Source organism: Phacochoerus africanus, chromosome 10, assembly GCF_016906955.1.
Source record: "Phacochoerus africanus isolate WHEZ1 chromosome 10, ROS_Pafr_v1, whole genome shotgun sequence".
Classification (NCBI taxonomy): Eukaryota; Metazoa; Chordata; class Mammalia; order Artiodactyla; family Suidae; genus Phacochoerus; species Phacochoerus africanus.
This window is the reverse complement of record NC_062553.1, coordinates 86,534,716-86,551,339: the sequence shown is the minus strand read 5'-3', so window position 1 is coordinate 86,551,339 and position 16,624 is coordinate 86,534,716. Positions and strand designations below refer to the sequence as shown.

General features: G+C 39.4%; 1 protein-coding gene across 1 annotated transcript in view; it reads right to left on the bottom strand.

Annotated features, from left to right (window-relative positions):
- MGAT4D (MGAT4 family member D) overlaps nucleotides 1-16,624 on the bottom strand; it is a 47,450-nt gene that overhangs the window by 24,468 nt on the left and 6,358 nt on the right. Inside the window, exons 2-5 of the mRNA XM_047798136.1 lie at nucleotides 12,476-12,634; nucleotides 8,798-8,935; nucleotides 4,131-4,264; nucleotides 983-1,029 (exon numbers count right to left, since the gene is read on the bottom strand). Of these exons, the coding sequence (XP_047654092.1) occupies nucleotides 983-1,029; nucleotides 4,131-4,264; nucleotides 8,798-8,935; nucleotides 12,476-12,634 (478 nt within the window). The remainder of the gene's footprint in view (nucleotides 1-982; nucleotides 1,030-4,130; nucleotides 4,265-8,797; nucleotides 8,936-12,475; nucleotides 12,635-16,624) is intronic.

The following is a 16,624-nucleotide window of genomic DNA, read 5'->3' as shown; positions in this document are numbered from 1 at the left end:
GTTCAATTATCACCTTCTCAAGAAAGTCCTTCTTGATGACTGAAAGTTCTCGCACATTGATAACACTAACTTCATTATACTGTGATAACGTTAGCTTCTTTATGGTGATTTGCTTTTGCTTTTTACCAGTTTTTGTATGGGAGGCTGGGTCCATTCCACAGCATCTTGCTTGATAAATAGCTTGATACTGGTTCATTGACACGTGCTTTCATCTCTCAGGCTGCATGCAGCAGGATATTGCAAGTAAAAGCAGTAAAAGTAACCTCATCACACGGTAAGGAACACAAGAATTTTTTTTTTCTTTTTCTTTTTAGAGCAGCACTTCCAGCATATGGAGCTTCCCAGGCTAAGGCAAATAGGAGCTGCAGCTGCCAGCCTACACCGCAGCCACAGCAACGCCAGATCAGAGCTGCATTTGTGACCTGTACCACAGCTCACAGCAATGCCAGATCCTTAACTCTCTGAGCAAGGCCAGGGATTGAACCCGAGTCCTCATGGATATTAGTAGGGTTTGTTACCACTGAGCCACAACAGGAATTCTAAGAACATATTAAAAATAAACTGGTAGGTATCTCTCAGAGGCAACGGATTTCATGGGAAATAGGTATTGTAACAATAATAACATGACAAATATGGATTTTAATAGGTAAATAATGTACAAAATTTGGGGAAATTATAACCTATGCTTCACCACAGCATAGATAAAACTACAGATTTTTTTTTTCCTACAGTTACACTCATTAAAAAGAACATAACCAGGGATTCCAGCTGTGGTGTAGTGGGTTAAGGATCTGATGCTGCCGCAGCTGCAGCCCAGGTTCGATGCCTGGCCCGAGAACATCCATATCCCAAAGGTGCAGCCAAAAAAAAAAAAAGAGAGAGAGAGAGAACGTGACCACTGATAAAATGATGTAATTGGACAGGAAAATAAATAAGATAGAAAAATTAAAGGCTATTTTAAAATTCATCAGTCAGTACTTACTTTTTTGTAATCATGCCAACCACAGATTTTAAATAATCTTCATTACTCTAAAAGTGAGAAAAATATTTTACTGAAACTAAGTATAGCTCATAGTTCTACTAATACATGTAAATCTATTTTAATGTGTGGAATGTCATTATATCTTCATAATTTCCAGCATTTTCACTTTCTATGAATGGATTTAAAATATCCTTGCATCTAAAAGGTCTGACTGGAACACTGAATATACTCATTCTCCTTTTGTCACAATATGAAGTATCACTACACATTATTTACATTGAAACATTAGTGTAAAAAACTATGTGTATAAAACATTTTTGTTCTGAAGTTCCTGCTGTGGCTCAGCGGGTTAAGAATCCCTCTGGTATTCATGAGGATGTAGATTTGACCCAGGCCTCATTTTGTGGGTTAAGGATCTGGCACCTCTGCAGCCTAGGTTTCAGATAGGGCTCAGATCAGCGTTGCCTGGCTATGGCATAGGCCAGCAGCTGCAGCTCCCATTCAACCCCTGGCCCAGGAACTTCCATATGCCACAGGTGTAGCACTAAAAACAAACAAACAAAAACACACTTTTGTCCTAAAAATGGGCTGGCTTATTTCAAAGAACTGCTTTTTTTTTTTAAAGTGTCTTCATTTTATGAGTACTATATGACAGTAAGCTTATTTCAAAATTACACCACCTTTTTCCAGACAGTATTGTTCAGCTTAATTCCCAAATTTTCTTCCATCAACAAACTCTGCGTATCTACTCTGCTAGATTAGATGACAGACTCATTTGTAAGCAGTTTCTGATGGCTTATTCTCTCAGGCTTATAATGTTCTCTTATATATAACCTATGGCATTTATAGGATGGAGCTTTAGGGCCCACAAGCATTCCCAACATAAAGTTATGAAACTATTTTGAAGAATACTAGTTATACTGTCAAATCCAAGTACTCTGAAAGACAACTTTGAATGTATATTAGATAGCTTGTTTTAAAATATTAGCCATGACACAGACAACTCTATTACAGTACCTAAAGTTCTGAAGACAGACAAAACTGAATCACCAGCTATTTCTTACACACTGAAACGTTATATTTTAAACACAATTCTAAAGTTATACTTAAGTGTTTTATTTTTAAAAATTTGCCCCCCAGTATTGTATTGTTGGTCTAAACATTTTAGGCAGATGTGCATTCTGTCGGCAGAAAAGAAATAAAGATTGTAATATGTAACATATGGACTTGTGATAAAACATTTTGGAGATTAGGTATATGCTTCCAATATTAAGAAATTGAAGTTGGAGAGAATGACTGTTTAATCTTTTAATTATATCCTATTAATTCTTATGTTGCTTGTTTTGTTTCAAGTTTTTCTGCATTCAAAGACATGTTTATTATAGAAAATTTAAACAACCAAGAAAAAATTTTTTTTTTGTCTTTTTGTCTTTTTGCCTTTTCTAGGGCCACTCTCCGTGGCATATGGAGGTTCCCAGGCTAGGGGTCCAATCGGAGCTGTAGCCACTGGCCTACGCCAGAGCCACAGCAACGCAGGATGCGAGTGGCGTCTGCAATCTACAACCACAGCTCACGGCAACGCCGGATCCTTAACCCACTGAGCAAGGCTAGAGATGGAACCCGCAACCTCATGTTTTCTAGTTGGATTCGTTAACCACTGCACCACCATGGGAACTCCAAGAAAAAAATTTTTTTAAAGGACAACCAAGATCCCTTTAACTTCTAATATCTGGAGATAATCACTATTTATATTTTGGAGACTATTACTCCACAGTTTTCTCATTCTTTTTTCATTTATATATTTTATGTCTGTATATTTTCCTCTTTTCTTCCTTTTTTCTATCGCATTTTACATAGATAGTATCTTAAACATGCTTTCCAACTTTTTTCAGTCAACAATATGATGAACATCATTTTATGTCAATGAATATAGCTATTCATTCTCCCTTCAATGGTTACAGGTTATTACATTGTAGACATAAGTATTTAGCCTCTTGACAGATATTTTGGTTGTTTCTGATATTACACTTTTATAAACAAGAGTGCACTGAAAATATTTGAACTTATTACTTACTGAACACTTCCTATGTGTCACGTATCACTGTAAATACTTTAAATATATTAACTAATTAGCTAGCCGTTTGAACCTTGGCAATCTAGATCCAGAGTCTGTGTTTTCACTACCGTACTATACCAACATATTTTTATTATTTTGAAATTCTTGCCTAATTATCTACTCAGGATAATTCCCAAGAATTGAGATTTCTGATTTGAAGGATATACACATTTCAAATCTGATACATTTTGCCAAATTTCCCTCTCTGAAAGGTCTCCTGAAAGGTCTTATGGTGTTAATATTTATACAGTACTTTATAACTTTATGTGGCTTTAGAGGCAAGACAGAACCCTTAGGGGCCGTTGAAGAGATGCAGATTTGAATCTACTTTATTAATTATTGGGGAAACTATTTACGTTCTTTAAGCTCCAGTTTCTTCATCTAGATGCCTACTTTACAGGGATGTAATGCAAGTTATAAAAAATGTATATAAAAGTTATCCACAATCCTCCAGAGAGGAGTCCCTCAATTAAAGATAGTTACTGTGACTTAATGTAAATTATCTCTCATTCATACACTAACCTTTTATTGGACTGGGCAAGTTTTCTTAGTATAGCATCAAAATTTTTTTTTTTTTTCTTTTTTGGCCCTGGAGTGCAGGGGCTTGATGCGAGTTCTCAGTTCCCAGACCTTGGACTGAACCTGGGCCACAGTGGTAAAGGCACCGGGTCCTAACTGCTAGACCACCCCCCCCCCGGAACTCCCTAGTATAGCATCAATTTTAATGCCCAGTTTGTAAATATAACTTCTGTACCATATAGTTTGGAGGGCTCCTAATAACATATCTAGCAATACAATCTTGTTTCTCCACGTGGAACTATTTTCTTTTCTTTTCAGATTGACATATTTAATTCCTTCTCAGTAGTAGCAAACAGGTATTAAATATATTGTCTGCTATTCAAAAAAGGCATCTATGAATTGCTCTTTTACATTTAAGAAAGAATTCAAAAGGATACAGCGATTCACAGGGAGAAAGGGTGTTTGGAGACTATAGGCTGGGAGTGAGGGCAGCCATCTGTTTCCCATACGTACATCTGCGATACAGACAATCACCACAGAGTCCTTCTCTTCTGAAGGAGTCATCCTGGAGATAAGAGAGGTCAGCGTTTGCTTCAGGTAACTATGATTTCCTCTGCTGACAGTGGAAATACCCAGCACAAATGACACTGCAGACACAGGAGTATGGGATCATCATTTCAAACCACAGAGAAAAACGTGATTTAGCATTCATATCTATACTTCCTTCTCTGTTTGGATTAGCTGCATGGTCATCAAAAACAAAAGGGAAACACTGTTGCAAAAAAAAAAACCCACACTACTATGATTTTTTATCACATATTTTACTTTCTGTTTGAGAAAATTCCAACTTGAAGTGGATTGTTAGTAAATGCATTAAATAGACCCCAGATGTGCTCATGTTGGAGAATTTCAATATAGTGAAAAATAAAACTAGCCACTTTCCATTTGTTATAGCTTTCATCTAACTGGGTACAAAACACCACATATGGGCTGATTCTCTACTTCTTCCTAAGGAGACTTTGGAACCCCAAATAGGAAAAATACTATGAAGCATTTTCATCTGTGAAAAAATTGTACAAAGTCATTTCCAAATGATTTAATGGAATGAATCCTTGCCCCAAGTGACTTTTATTGGGTATTAATAACTGAAGCAGTGGGAGAACAGACTCTATGTTATTCCATAGACATTAAGACTCAGAGTTCCCATTGTGGCCCTGTGGTAATGAACCCAACTAGCATCCTGAGGATGTGGGTTCGATCCCTGGCCTCACTCAGTGGGCTAAGGATCCGGAGTTGCCATGAGCTGTGATGTAGGTCGCAGATATGGCTTGGATCTAGCATTGCTGTGGCTGTGGCGTAGGCTGGCGGCTACAGTTCCGATTCGACCCCTAGCCTGGGAACCTTTGTATGCTCCTGGTGTGGCCCTTAAAAAAAAAGATTCTACCCATGAAGTCTGCCCAAACTCAATCTTGGCCACACCAGTGCCTGGCTGTTTGAATCTGGGCAAGATATAAACCTCTCCAACCTCAACTTCCCCACCTTTAAAATAGGGATGAAAACTTCAGGAATGGCTAAGTGAGGAACTCAGAAAATCCTCTCCTAAAAGGCAGTAATACAATTGGAAACAAAATTGTCAAAACAGAGACCTGGCATACCATAAACCGAGAAGCATTTAAGAAAAACCATTGAACTTCAGTGACAACAGTTAAAAATCAGTATTTCCCTGATTACTCTGAGTTTAAACATGCTTTCATATGTTTATTGGCCCTTGAATAGTCATAAAATCCCTCCTTAAGATTTTGTACATTTTTCTATTGAGTTATCTGTATTTTTCTTACTGATTTTTTTGGTGCTTTTTATAGATTGTGAATATTTGCCAGCCATGTGTATCACAAATATCTCCCATCACAGGTTCCCTTGTTATTTTACCTCTTAAAATTAAGAACAGACATTCTTAATTTTAATATTGTACAATTTATCAATATTTTCCTTTATAATTAGTGCTTTTTGATTGCTATTGAGACATCTTTGCTTATCTTCAAGTCAAAAAGATGTTCTCCAGAGTATCCTCTAGATGATTTATCATTTGCCTTTTATATTTTGGTCTACGATCCACCTAGAAGTGCTCTTTACAGAGTTGAGCATGATGAATTATGCATTTGTGTATGTACCTATGAGGAAGGTATGAAGAATGAATCGACTGTAACAATACTAAAGCCATGAGAAAACCCTAACCCTAACAGATGGTGTGAGTCAGGGGTTAAGTTTCAAGCTTTGAGAGCCACTCTCAAATACAATTTCTAGAACAGCTTCCACCTTAGAATAAGGAATATTTTACAAAAGTTTACAAGGCCCTTCCTGACCTGGTCCCAAACACCTCTTCTGTCTCAACTACTCTCTCTCCAAACTAGTCTTCCTTGGTGTTTTTCGGCTTCTCAAACTGACCAAACAGCACTCTCTCCTCCCCAGGCACCTGCACATGTCATTCCTTGCTACCTAGAACACTCTTCTACTGGTTTCTTCTACTGGTTCTACTCACTCTTCCTAAATTAGACTGGGCATACCAGCCATGTATTCTTACTTCATCTTTTGTAGGATTTATTGCCCTTTTTGTTATTCCTCATTTGTCTGCCTAGCTGGAATGTAAGTTTGGTGAGGGCTGAAACTGCTTCTCTTGCTCACCATTATGAATCCAGCACTAATGTAATGACCAGCACATAAGAATGCCAATCAATTTGGGGTCAATAAATGAATGGCCAAGCCCCTTTGGTCTTCCCCCAACTATGCACAAAAGCCACCTCTTTTTTCCAGGCCCTCTTGCTATTAGACCTTTCACATTTCCTTCCTCTATTTTTCCACTATCCATCATCTGCCTTTTCCCTGCTTCTCCTGTTCCAATTCTTTTTACCCTTCATATCTCAGTTTAGATGTCACTACCTCCAGAAAGCCTTCCCTAATTCCCCGAGCACAGATTACTTCTCTATCCTTGTATTGCTCTTATCAGAGCACTAATTACTTCCTATTGCAATTGTTTTCCCATTTGTCTCTATGACGATGAGGTCCATGTCTGTTCACCACTGTCTCCCCAGAGCCTGGCAAGTGTTTGGCACAGGGTAGAAGCTTGTTCAATGAGGGAATATGGAAGACTTCACAAAGAAGTTGTTAGTTAAGCTGAAAAGTCATACTGGATAATAGACTTATATGACAAGTTAGCTGTGGATAGCCAGGAGGTGATGTGTTCCTTATGGGCAGTGATCACTGTAAGTGGTTTGGGGTTGCTGGAAAAAAGGGAAGTGGCAGAAATTGAGATCTGAAAGATATAGCCTCTTGGGCGTGTACCACATCAAGAAGCTAACTTCACCCTATATGCACTAAAGGAGAGTCTACTAAAGGATTTTAAGGAAGAGTTGAGCATGATGAATTATGCATTTGTGTATGTACCTATGAGGAAGGTAAGAAGAATGAATCGACTTTAACGATACTAAAGCCATGAGAAAAATCACAAGTCAGTTTCAGTAGACCAGGCAAGAAATGAGGGTCAATAAAAAACAGTTACTGAAGGGCTATGGAGAGTAGAAATTATCTGAGATATATCCAAATACAGAATATACCAGATTGTTGACAGGTTCCTCAGCAGGCCATGCTACAGGCTTCAGTACTGCTGCAAATGTTTTACGTGTTAGGATCTTTTAGTTACCTTCAGAGCAACTAAAGTCCCTTTAAATTACCTCTGGTGAGAAAGGTTTATATGCAAGCCTGAGCTCCCAAGAACCTAGGAAAACACACCAAAGGAACCTCAAAAGAAGGACTGAACACACAGCAAGGGTTAGAAATGAGGAAATAGTTGAAGGATTAGAATATTATCCAGGATATAACCATAGCTCTGACAACTGGGTTATTTCAACACCCCCATGCTCCCCCATAAGGAATTCCAGTGCCCTTCCCCATTACCAATATGCCCTCTCTCCTCCATTTCACTCTATATCATGGGCTTCTGCTTATCTCTGCTGGTACTCATCTGAGGCCATGCTTCTCCTCAGTATCTAAAGTCTCAGAATATGCAAGTCCCCAGCCTAGGGGCCAAATCGGAGCCACAGCTGCCAGCCTACGCCACAGCCACAGCAACACCAGATCTGAGACGCATCTGTAAGCTACACCAAAGCTTGCAGTAATGCCAGATCCTTAACCCGCTGAGGGAGGCCAGGGATCGAACCTACATCCTCATGGATACTACATGGGTTCTTCAGCTTCTCAGCCACATCGTGAACTCCTGGGTTGTGAGATTTAAATGAGATAATGAAAGAAAACAACTAACTTGGTATAGCGGACAAGGTAAGAATTCAGTAGGTGTTAAACAATGACATCTGTCACCCCCCATCACAACACAACCAGCTTGTCAGAGCCACGTGACATGGAACAAGGCTACTTATTCCCAAGGAACTGTCTAGAGCAGAGGTCAGCACACTTTTTCTGTGAAGGGCCAGAGGGTAAACATTTTCAGCTCTTGGGCCATTTTCTCTCTGTTATAACTACTCATCTCTGCTGATATAGCACAGAAGCAACCACAGACAAGAAAATGATGAATATGGCTACGGTCAAATAAAACTACTTAAAAACAGGCAGATTTGGCCTGCGGGCTCTGGTTTGCTGACTCTGGCCTAGAGTGTTTCACTCATTGGACTGAACAAGGGTTGTGGGAATGGCAGTTGTTTGGTGACTTGGCCTAATAGTCCTATATCTAATGCAAATGCTTCTTCTCTCCTTCTATACCTAATGAACTCATTCTTCAAGGCTTAGCTCAAACATCTCTTCTGTAAAGCTTTTGCTGCTTTTGGTCCCCAGAAAGATGGGTAAATAGGAAAATAATCAGATAAGAAATAAATTTATCCAAACCAAAGGGGAAAAGAGTTGCCAAGCACTTGGCAGATGCTTAATGATATTTGGCTTATACTGACTTATTGTCAAAGCATCTGTATTAAAATTGAATTTGAATTCAAGTCTCCAAATATTTATTGAACAATTTTTTCTGCCAGATTAATACCTTGATTTGCAGTAAACCAAATTAATGCAGTTAGGCTGGTCATTTATGAATATATTAATGGATCACATTTCAAAACATTACAGGATGATCCGAAAGATCAAAATATCTGTATTGATTTCCCAGTTATAAGTTTTCTTACCGCCTGTTTTCTCTTTGCCAATGATAACATCAGGATAAATTCTGTCTACTTTCCTAAGATGAGGGAAAAAGAACTTTAAGACTTCAAATGCATTGGGAACTATTTCATTCTTACCCAATGCATTTACATTCTTCTTAACTGAAAGAGAAAAAACAGGGTTTCTGAGTCCACAACTATAGGGGTTTTTCTCCTCCTGGTACAATTTTTTTCAAATGAGGGTTAACAAATTAATTCATAGATTCATTTAGTATTCAGTGTATAAGATAAATACTATTGCGTGTGAATTATCCAAATCATAAGGCTACAAAATATAGCTCAAAGGTTACTACTTCATATTTATTTTAAAAGTGGTATTTAAGTCTAACACTGTAAGTGACACAACCAGAGGCTAACAGAACTGACAGTTCCAAATGAAGGAAGCAGAACCGTGACACGCTTTAACTGGCCTGCTCTAGTACTTTGATTAATATCATATCATTCAAGCTTGTATCTTTCTGTGTTTTGTAGTCTCTCAATGTTTAACGGCTCTATCTGTACCATTCATTTGAATTTGATCCCATAATCTGAAGAAAGATCAAAGCTGGAGGACCCACATTATTCTATTTAATTCACAATGCAAAATATTGTAATCAAGACAGTGGCATATTACAGAACAAACAGATACACAGACCAGTGGAAAAGAACAGAGATCCAGACATAGATCCATACAAAGAAGGTCAACTGATTTTTGAAAAGGGTGCAATGGTAATTCAATGCAGAAAGGACAACCTTTTTGAGAAATGGTGCTAAAACATTGGCACATCCACATGAAAAAGACTGAGGAGTTCCCGTCGTGGCACAGCAGAAACAATCTGACTAGGAACCATGAAGTTTCAGGTTCACTACCTGGCCTTGCTCAGTGGGTTAAGGATCCAGCATTCCCGTGGCTGTGGCATAGGCTGGCAGCTACAGCTCCGATTAGACCCCTAGGCTGGGAACCTCCATGTGCCGTGGGTGCAGCCCTAAAAAGACAAAAAGAGACAAAAAAAAAAGATTGAACCTCAACCCATACTTTACACCACTTATAAAAAAAAAACTCAAAAGTTTCAGAGACATAAATGTAAAACCCAAAACTATAAAATGTTTTAAAAACATAAAAGAAAACCTATGACACTGAGCTAGGCAGAGTTCCTAGATATAACATCGAAAGCATGATACACAAAAAGGAAAAAGAATAAATTGGACATCATCAAAATTAAAATGGTTTGCTTTTTTTTTTCCACTTTTTTTTTTGTCTTTTTGCTATTTCTTTGGGCCACTCCCGTGGCATATGGAGGTTCCCAGGCTAGGGGTCCAATCGGAGCTGTAGTCTCCGGCCTACGCCCGAACCACAGCAAGGCGAGATCCGGCTCAGGGCAACGCCGGATCGTTAACCCACTGAGCAAGGGCAGGGACCGAACCCGCAACCTCATGGTTCCTAGTCGGATTCGTTAACCACTGTGCCACGACGGGAACTCCCTGGTTTGCTTTTTGAAGGACACCATAAGGAGAATGAGAAGACAAGCCACACACTGGGAGAGCATATTTCCAAATCACATATCTGTCTGATGTGTATCCAGGATATATACAGAACTCTCAAAACTCAACAGGAAAAAAACCTGATTAAAAAAAAAGTGTCAAATTGGAGTTACTGTTGTGGTGCAGTGGAAACAAATCCAACTAGGAACCATGAGGTTGCGGGTTTGATCCCTGACCTCGCTCAGTGGGTTAAGGATTCGGCATTGCCATGAGCTGTGATGTAGGTTACAGACACAGCCCAGATCCCGTGTTGCTGTGGCTGTGGCACAGACAAGCAGCTGTAGCTCCGAGTGGACCCCTAGCCTGGGAATCTCCATATGCTTTGGGTGCGGCACCCCCCGCCCACCAAAAAAAAAAAAAAAGAAAAACATAAAAAAAATGTGTCAAATATTTGAACAGGCATCGCACCCAAGAAGATATATGAAGGGCAAACAAGCACATAAAAGATGTTTAACATCATTAGTCACCAGAGAAATACAATTTAAAACCATGGGAGTCCATGGCACTAGGATGACTGTCACTGGAGTGACTGCAACTCATTTAGGTTGTGGAAGAGAATGCAAAATGGTTCAGCCACTCTGGAAAACAGCATGGCTTTTTTTTTTGTTTTTTTGTTTTTTTTGTCTCTGTAGGGCTGCACCCATGACATACGGAGGTTCCCAAGCTAGGGGTCGAATTGGAGCTGTAGCTGCCAGCCTACACCACAGCCACAGCAACGTTGGATCCTTAACCCACTGAGCGAGGCCAGGGATCGAACCTGCATCCTCCTGGATGCTAGTCACATGCGTTTCCGCTGAGCCAAGACAGGAACTCCAGCATCGCTATTTCTTATGATCTATACCTTCTAGATGCCAATAAATCCTAGATATTTATCCTAAGGAAAATTCCCTTCCTATACACAAAAAAATCTGTACACAAATGCTTACATGACAGGTATTGATAATCACTGAAAACAATCCAAAAGTCCCTCCACTGGTGAAATAAACTATTCATTGCACATCCATGCTTGTCAGGAACAAAAAGGCAAAACACAACTGGTCACATAACAACTTGGATGAATAATCTGTGCTAAGTCAAAGAAGCCAGCCTCAAAGAGTTATGTATACACTGTGTAGTTCCATTTGTATAGCATTCTAGAAATGGAAAACTATAAAATCAGAGAATTGATCAGTGGTTGCCAGGGGTGAAGAGTGAGGGGAGGTATTTGATTACAGAGGGGAGAGCAGAAGACCAGACTTTTTATCCTAAAGAAATGAGGAGCCGGGAGTTTGAGTTGTGGTATAGTGGAAACCAATCCAACTAGTATCTATGAGGATTTGGGTTCAATCTCTGGCCTTACTCAGTGGGTCAGGGATCCAGTGTTGCCGTGAGCTGTAGTGTAGGTCATCGATGTGGCTTGGACCCCACGTTGCTGTGGCTGTTGTATAGGCTGGCAGCTGTAGCTCTGATGTGACCACTAGCCTGGGAACTTCCATATGCCACAGGTGAGGCCCTGAAAAGCAAAAACCAAAAAAAAAAAAAAAAAGAAAGAAAGAAAGAAAAAAGAAAGAAAAAAAAGAAATGCGGAGCCACTGAAGGTTGATGTACAGGACAGTGTAGTCTTCACCTAGGCTAAAGTGAGAATAAGTGGGGACAAACAAGACTGGAGAGAGAGGAAAAAAATAGAAATATAAGAGCAGTCATTCAGATAAAGCATGAAGGTGGCCTGACCAGAATAGTAGAGATGGTGACAGAAAAGCGCAGACAGATTTGTGTGAAATACACAGGGCTATGAATCACCAGGACTCTGGACTACTTATTGACCACCGTGGAAGGATGCCAGAGGAAGACGATGGAGGCAGAGAAGATACTCAGGTTTCTGGCTGCCTCCACTAGATGGGCCACAGAAGGTGGTGCAACTCAAAGAGATGGAAAAAAAAGGAAGACCATTTTCGAGATAGAGCTGAGAGGAAGTTTATCAGTGATGCCTCTTACCTGGTTTTTGCATGTCTCACAATAAAAGAATGAGTAATGATTTAGTTACGTTTATTCTAAGAAATGACTTAAAATAAGAAATCATAAAATGTGAATTTCCAAACACAAGACATCAAAGAAACCATCATACACAAAAACAACACAAACCTGAGTTTACTGATACATTTTCTCTGTCTGCAACTTCAAACTTCATTTTATTCAAGGCTTTGATCAGCTCTTGATGATTTCTTTCTGTTTTGTTTTTCAGACGTAGAATATTTTCCTTGAACTCCAAAATATGATTTCTACAATTAATTAATTGATTACCTATGAAGAAAATATAAAGTTATACATGTAGCAGTGGTATAATACAATTTTCTATAATACAGAATGAAATATAAGGTACATGCTTCAATATAGCTATACACAGCATTACATTTATATACATATAATATATATACTGTTATACACATATAACATATGTTATATATGTACATAAAAGACTGGGAAAAAAATAAAATGCTAAAAATAGTAACATCTAGAAGGAGAGATTATCAATGGTTGTTACTTCATTACTTGGTGCTTTTCTATGTTTTCCAAATTTTCCATTTTGTGCATGCACTAGATTTGTAATTAGAGGGGAAAACCAGTTGAGCCAAAAATTTCACTTCTAAGAACTTTTCTGAAGAAAATGACCATAAATACGCACACATATTTGGCTCTAAGGATGTTCAACATAGGCAGCATTATTTATCCTGTAAGAAAAATGAAAACAACCACAATGCCCAACGATGGAACTAGGCTAAATAAATTACAGAATATCCTTTTAAGGGTTCTGGTGTGGAGTTCCCGTCATGGCTCAGTGGTTAATGAATCTGACTAAGAACCATGAGGTTGTGGTTTCGATCCCTGGCCTTGCTCAGTGGGTTAAGGATCCGGTGTTGCCGTGAGCTGTGGTGTAGGTTCCAGATACGGCTCGGATCCCACGTTGCTGTGGCTCTGGCGTAGGCTCGGCAGCTACAGCTCTGATTAGACCCCTAGCCTGCGAATCTCCATATGCTGCAGGAGCAGCCCTAAAAAAGGCAAAAAGACAAAAAAAAAGGAGTTCTGGTGGCTCTCAAGTTAAATGACAGTTAAATGACATATAACTGACTCCCAGTTTTGCCACTTAATATCTTTGTGACCTTGGGCAAGCTACTTAATTTCTATCTGCCTCTGCTCCTTTAGGTGTGAAATAACCCATAAAAATCCCTGCTGCAGAGTTGTTGTGAAGTTGTAATGCTATTATGCACAAAAACCATATAGCAAAGCACGTGAAAAAAAGATGCTTGGACAAATGTCTAATAAATATTGTTTATCAATGGACTACTCTTTATTCATTTATCAATTAAATACTATGTAGCTTGGAAAACCTTGCAGAAGACCATTTAATACTACAAAAACAATTTTTTTTAAACAAAACCTTATAATTTCCTTTTTGCAAAAACAGTACACTAACACAGTAAAAAAGAGTAAGTGTACAAGTTTATATTTTGCTAATATATAATCTGTGGTTTGTTGAATCACTTTTTTTGGCTGTCCCCGAGGCATGTAGATATTCCCAGGATTGAACCCACACCATAGCAGCGACCTGAGCCACAACAGTGACAACGCCAGATCCTTAACCCACCAAGCCACCAGGGAATTCCTGCTGAATCACTTTTTCCTATTTTCACAAAATTATTCTGCTTCTAAAATCATGTTGCATTGCTTCTGTAATCAGAAAAAAATAAATATAAAATTAAACACCTTTTCTTTGCCAATTACTCTGAATCAATGGAAACACAAAAATAAAAAAGATAGGTCAGTTCCTGCCTTCAGGAAGTTTATAAGCTAATCAGTAGAACTAAACTGATGACTGAAATCAATGCAATATTTCTGATATTATAAATTGCCTTCTCCTTGGATTTTAACTAATTAAGTACACCCATTGATGACACCAGTCCCCAGTACAGACTATCAGCTTTACTTGGGGCTCTCTGACAGCATGCACTGGGATGTTGACATTCCACCTAAGTGAACTGACCCCTACTCCTACCCCATTATTGAAAGAGGAGCTGGACAGAAGTGGGCCACACCCACAAAAGGGGTGACTTGCATGTGTGTTACTACTTAGGAGGAAAAAATAAAAAGGGAGCCTGGTCCTTCTTCAGATATTACAAGAGGAAGAGCCAGAGATGGTCTAGGCTGCCTTTATAAGGAAGTGATTCTGCCTCCTAGTGAACTTGGCCCATAAAAATCAGATCTATCAACTTACCACTGAATCTGATCATTCAGGAGAATCTCTCAGTCTTCTGAGACTGGCAATGAGCTACTGGGCGAAATTCCAAGTGTTCACTTTAAAATGCCCTCTTTAGGAGGGTGAAATGAGAGCTATAACCCTTGCAGGAAGTGTGGGCAGAGGAGGACAAGATTTCACCCCGGCATGCAGTGATAATAGTACACACAAGGGACAGAATTTAGACGGTCTGGGAGGGGAAGGGAGAGAAAGGCTGGAGAAGGATCTGAAGGATGTGATGTCCTCAGGGACTCTTAAAGGAACGTGAGCTACTGGACAATTGAGAGAAGCGAGGAAAGGCATTCTGGTTGGAATGCAGTGTGGAAAGGCAGAGAAGCATTCGAAAACATGGTCTCTATGGACCCAGAAACTGGTCACTATTTCAGGGCAACATAAGGAAAATTCACAGTGAGGTTAAAAGAGGGATCTGGTTATGCTGATCTTTTTGATAAGCTACAAGGAGTTTGAACTTTTCTGTATAAACCAGAGTTTCTCGAACCTTTCTTGTAACAAACCTCAAATGACACTGAATATCAATATAAGGGATGCCGGTGGAGGCAGAACTTGAAACAGCCCAGCATATTCATGGAATTTCTGTGAAGTTTCTTAAAAATGTGTACAAATTTTGTAGACCATCCCACAGTACATTTTTTCACTCATCTGCCTTTTATAAACCAAAACACACATATGTGTGGCCTGTGGCAAAGATCCAGATGATGCCTTTTCTCTGCTCAAAACCTTCCAGAGATTTCTCATCCCACTTAGAAAAACAGCCAAAGCCCTCACCACAGTGGAGCCCAAAAGGACTCAACAGGACTCACCCATCACTCCTTCTACCTTACTCCTGGGAGCAGCTCCAGACACAATGGCCTCTATACTGTTCCCCGGGCCACCCACTTTCCCACCTTAGTCCTCTGGCTCTTGGAATTTTCTCAATTTGTCCTCCAGATACTGCCTGGCCAGAGTTTCCTAATTTCATTCAGGTTTCTGCTACAATGTTACCTTCTCAGAGAAGCCTGCTCTGCCATCCTATGTTAAATAGCACAGCTTCTCTCTCCCTGTACCTTTTTATTCTTTCCCAAATCACTTATCACTGACTTCCTAGTATGTATTTACTACTTTTATATTTCTCCCCAGAGTTCTCCAGAATGTAAGCTTGAGAACAGCAAGAAGTTTTGTTCTGTTTTTTAACTAAATTCCCGATGCCTGAAACAGTGACTGCCATATAGCTCCTACACAAATATACGCTGAATGAATGAATAAATCAGTGTATAAATGGACTTACCAGCATAGGAACTGATTCGAATGATTCTAAATGTGAATCATGCTTTAATCAAAAGAACTGCAACTATAACAGACAAATCTTGAATATTCATACAGTCAATACTATTTGAGGATGCTTAGGAATTTTACATTGGATGTGGTTTAACCAGTATAACCCTGTTATTGGGGCTTCCAGGGTAATATTCTCTTTGCAAAATGGATCATATGATTGGAGTTGACACATCATGGGTGATGCAACATTTCTGGACTTCCACAATGTCGGGCAGTCCTTGAGGGATCAATTTGGCAAACATGCAAAGAGTTTTCTCTAGAGGAAGTAGTGTTTTCAGAAACAACCATACAGGGAGTTCCCATTGTGGCTCAGCGGTTAACAACCCTGACTAGTATCTAGGAGGTTGCGGGTTTGATCCTTGGTTCTCCTAACTGGGTTAAGGATCCAGCGCTGCCATGAGCTGTAGTGTAGGATACAGACAGCTCAGATCCTGTGGGTGCCATGGCTGTGGTGTAGACTGGCAGCTACAGCTCCGATTCGACCCCTAGCCTAGGAATCTCCATATGCCTTGGGCGCAGCTCTAAAAAGACAAAAAAAAAAAAAAAAAAGAAAGAAAGAAAGAAAGAAAGAAAGAAAAGAAAAAAGAAACAACCATACAGATATATTAAAGGACATAATCTCTATTTTGGATCTGCTTCTTGTATATTCTTACCTGATAATTCAA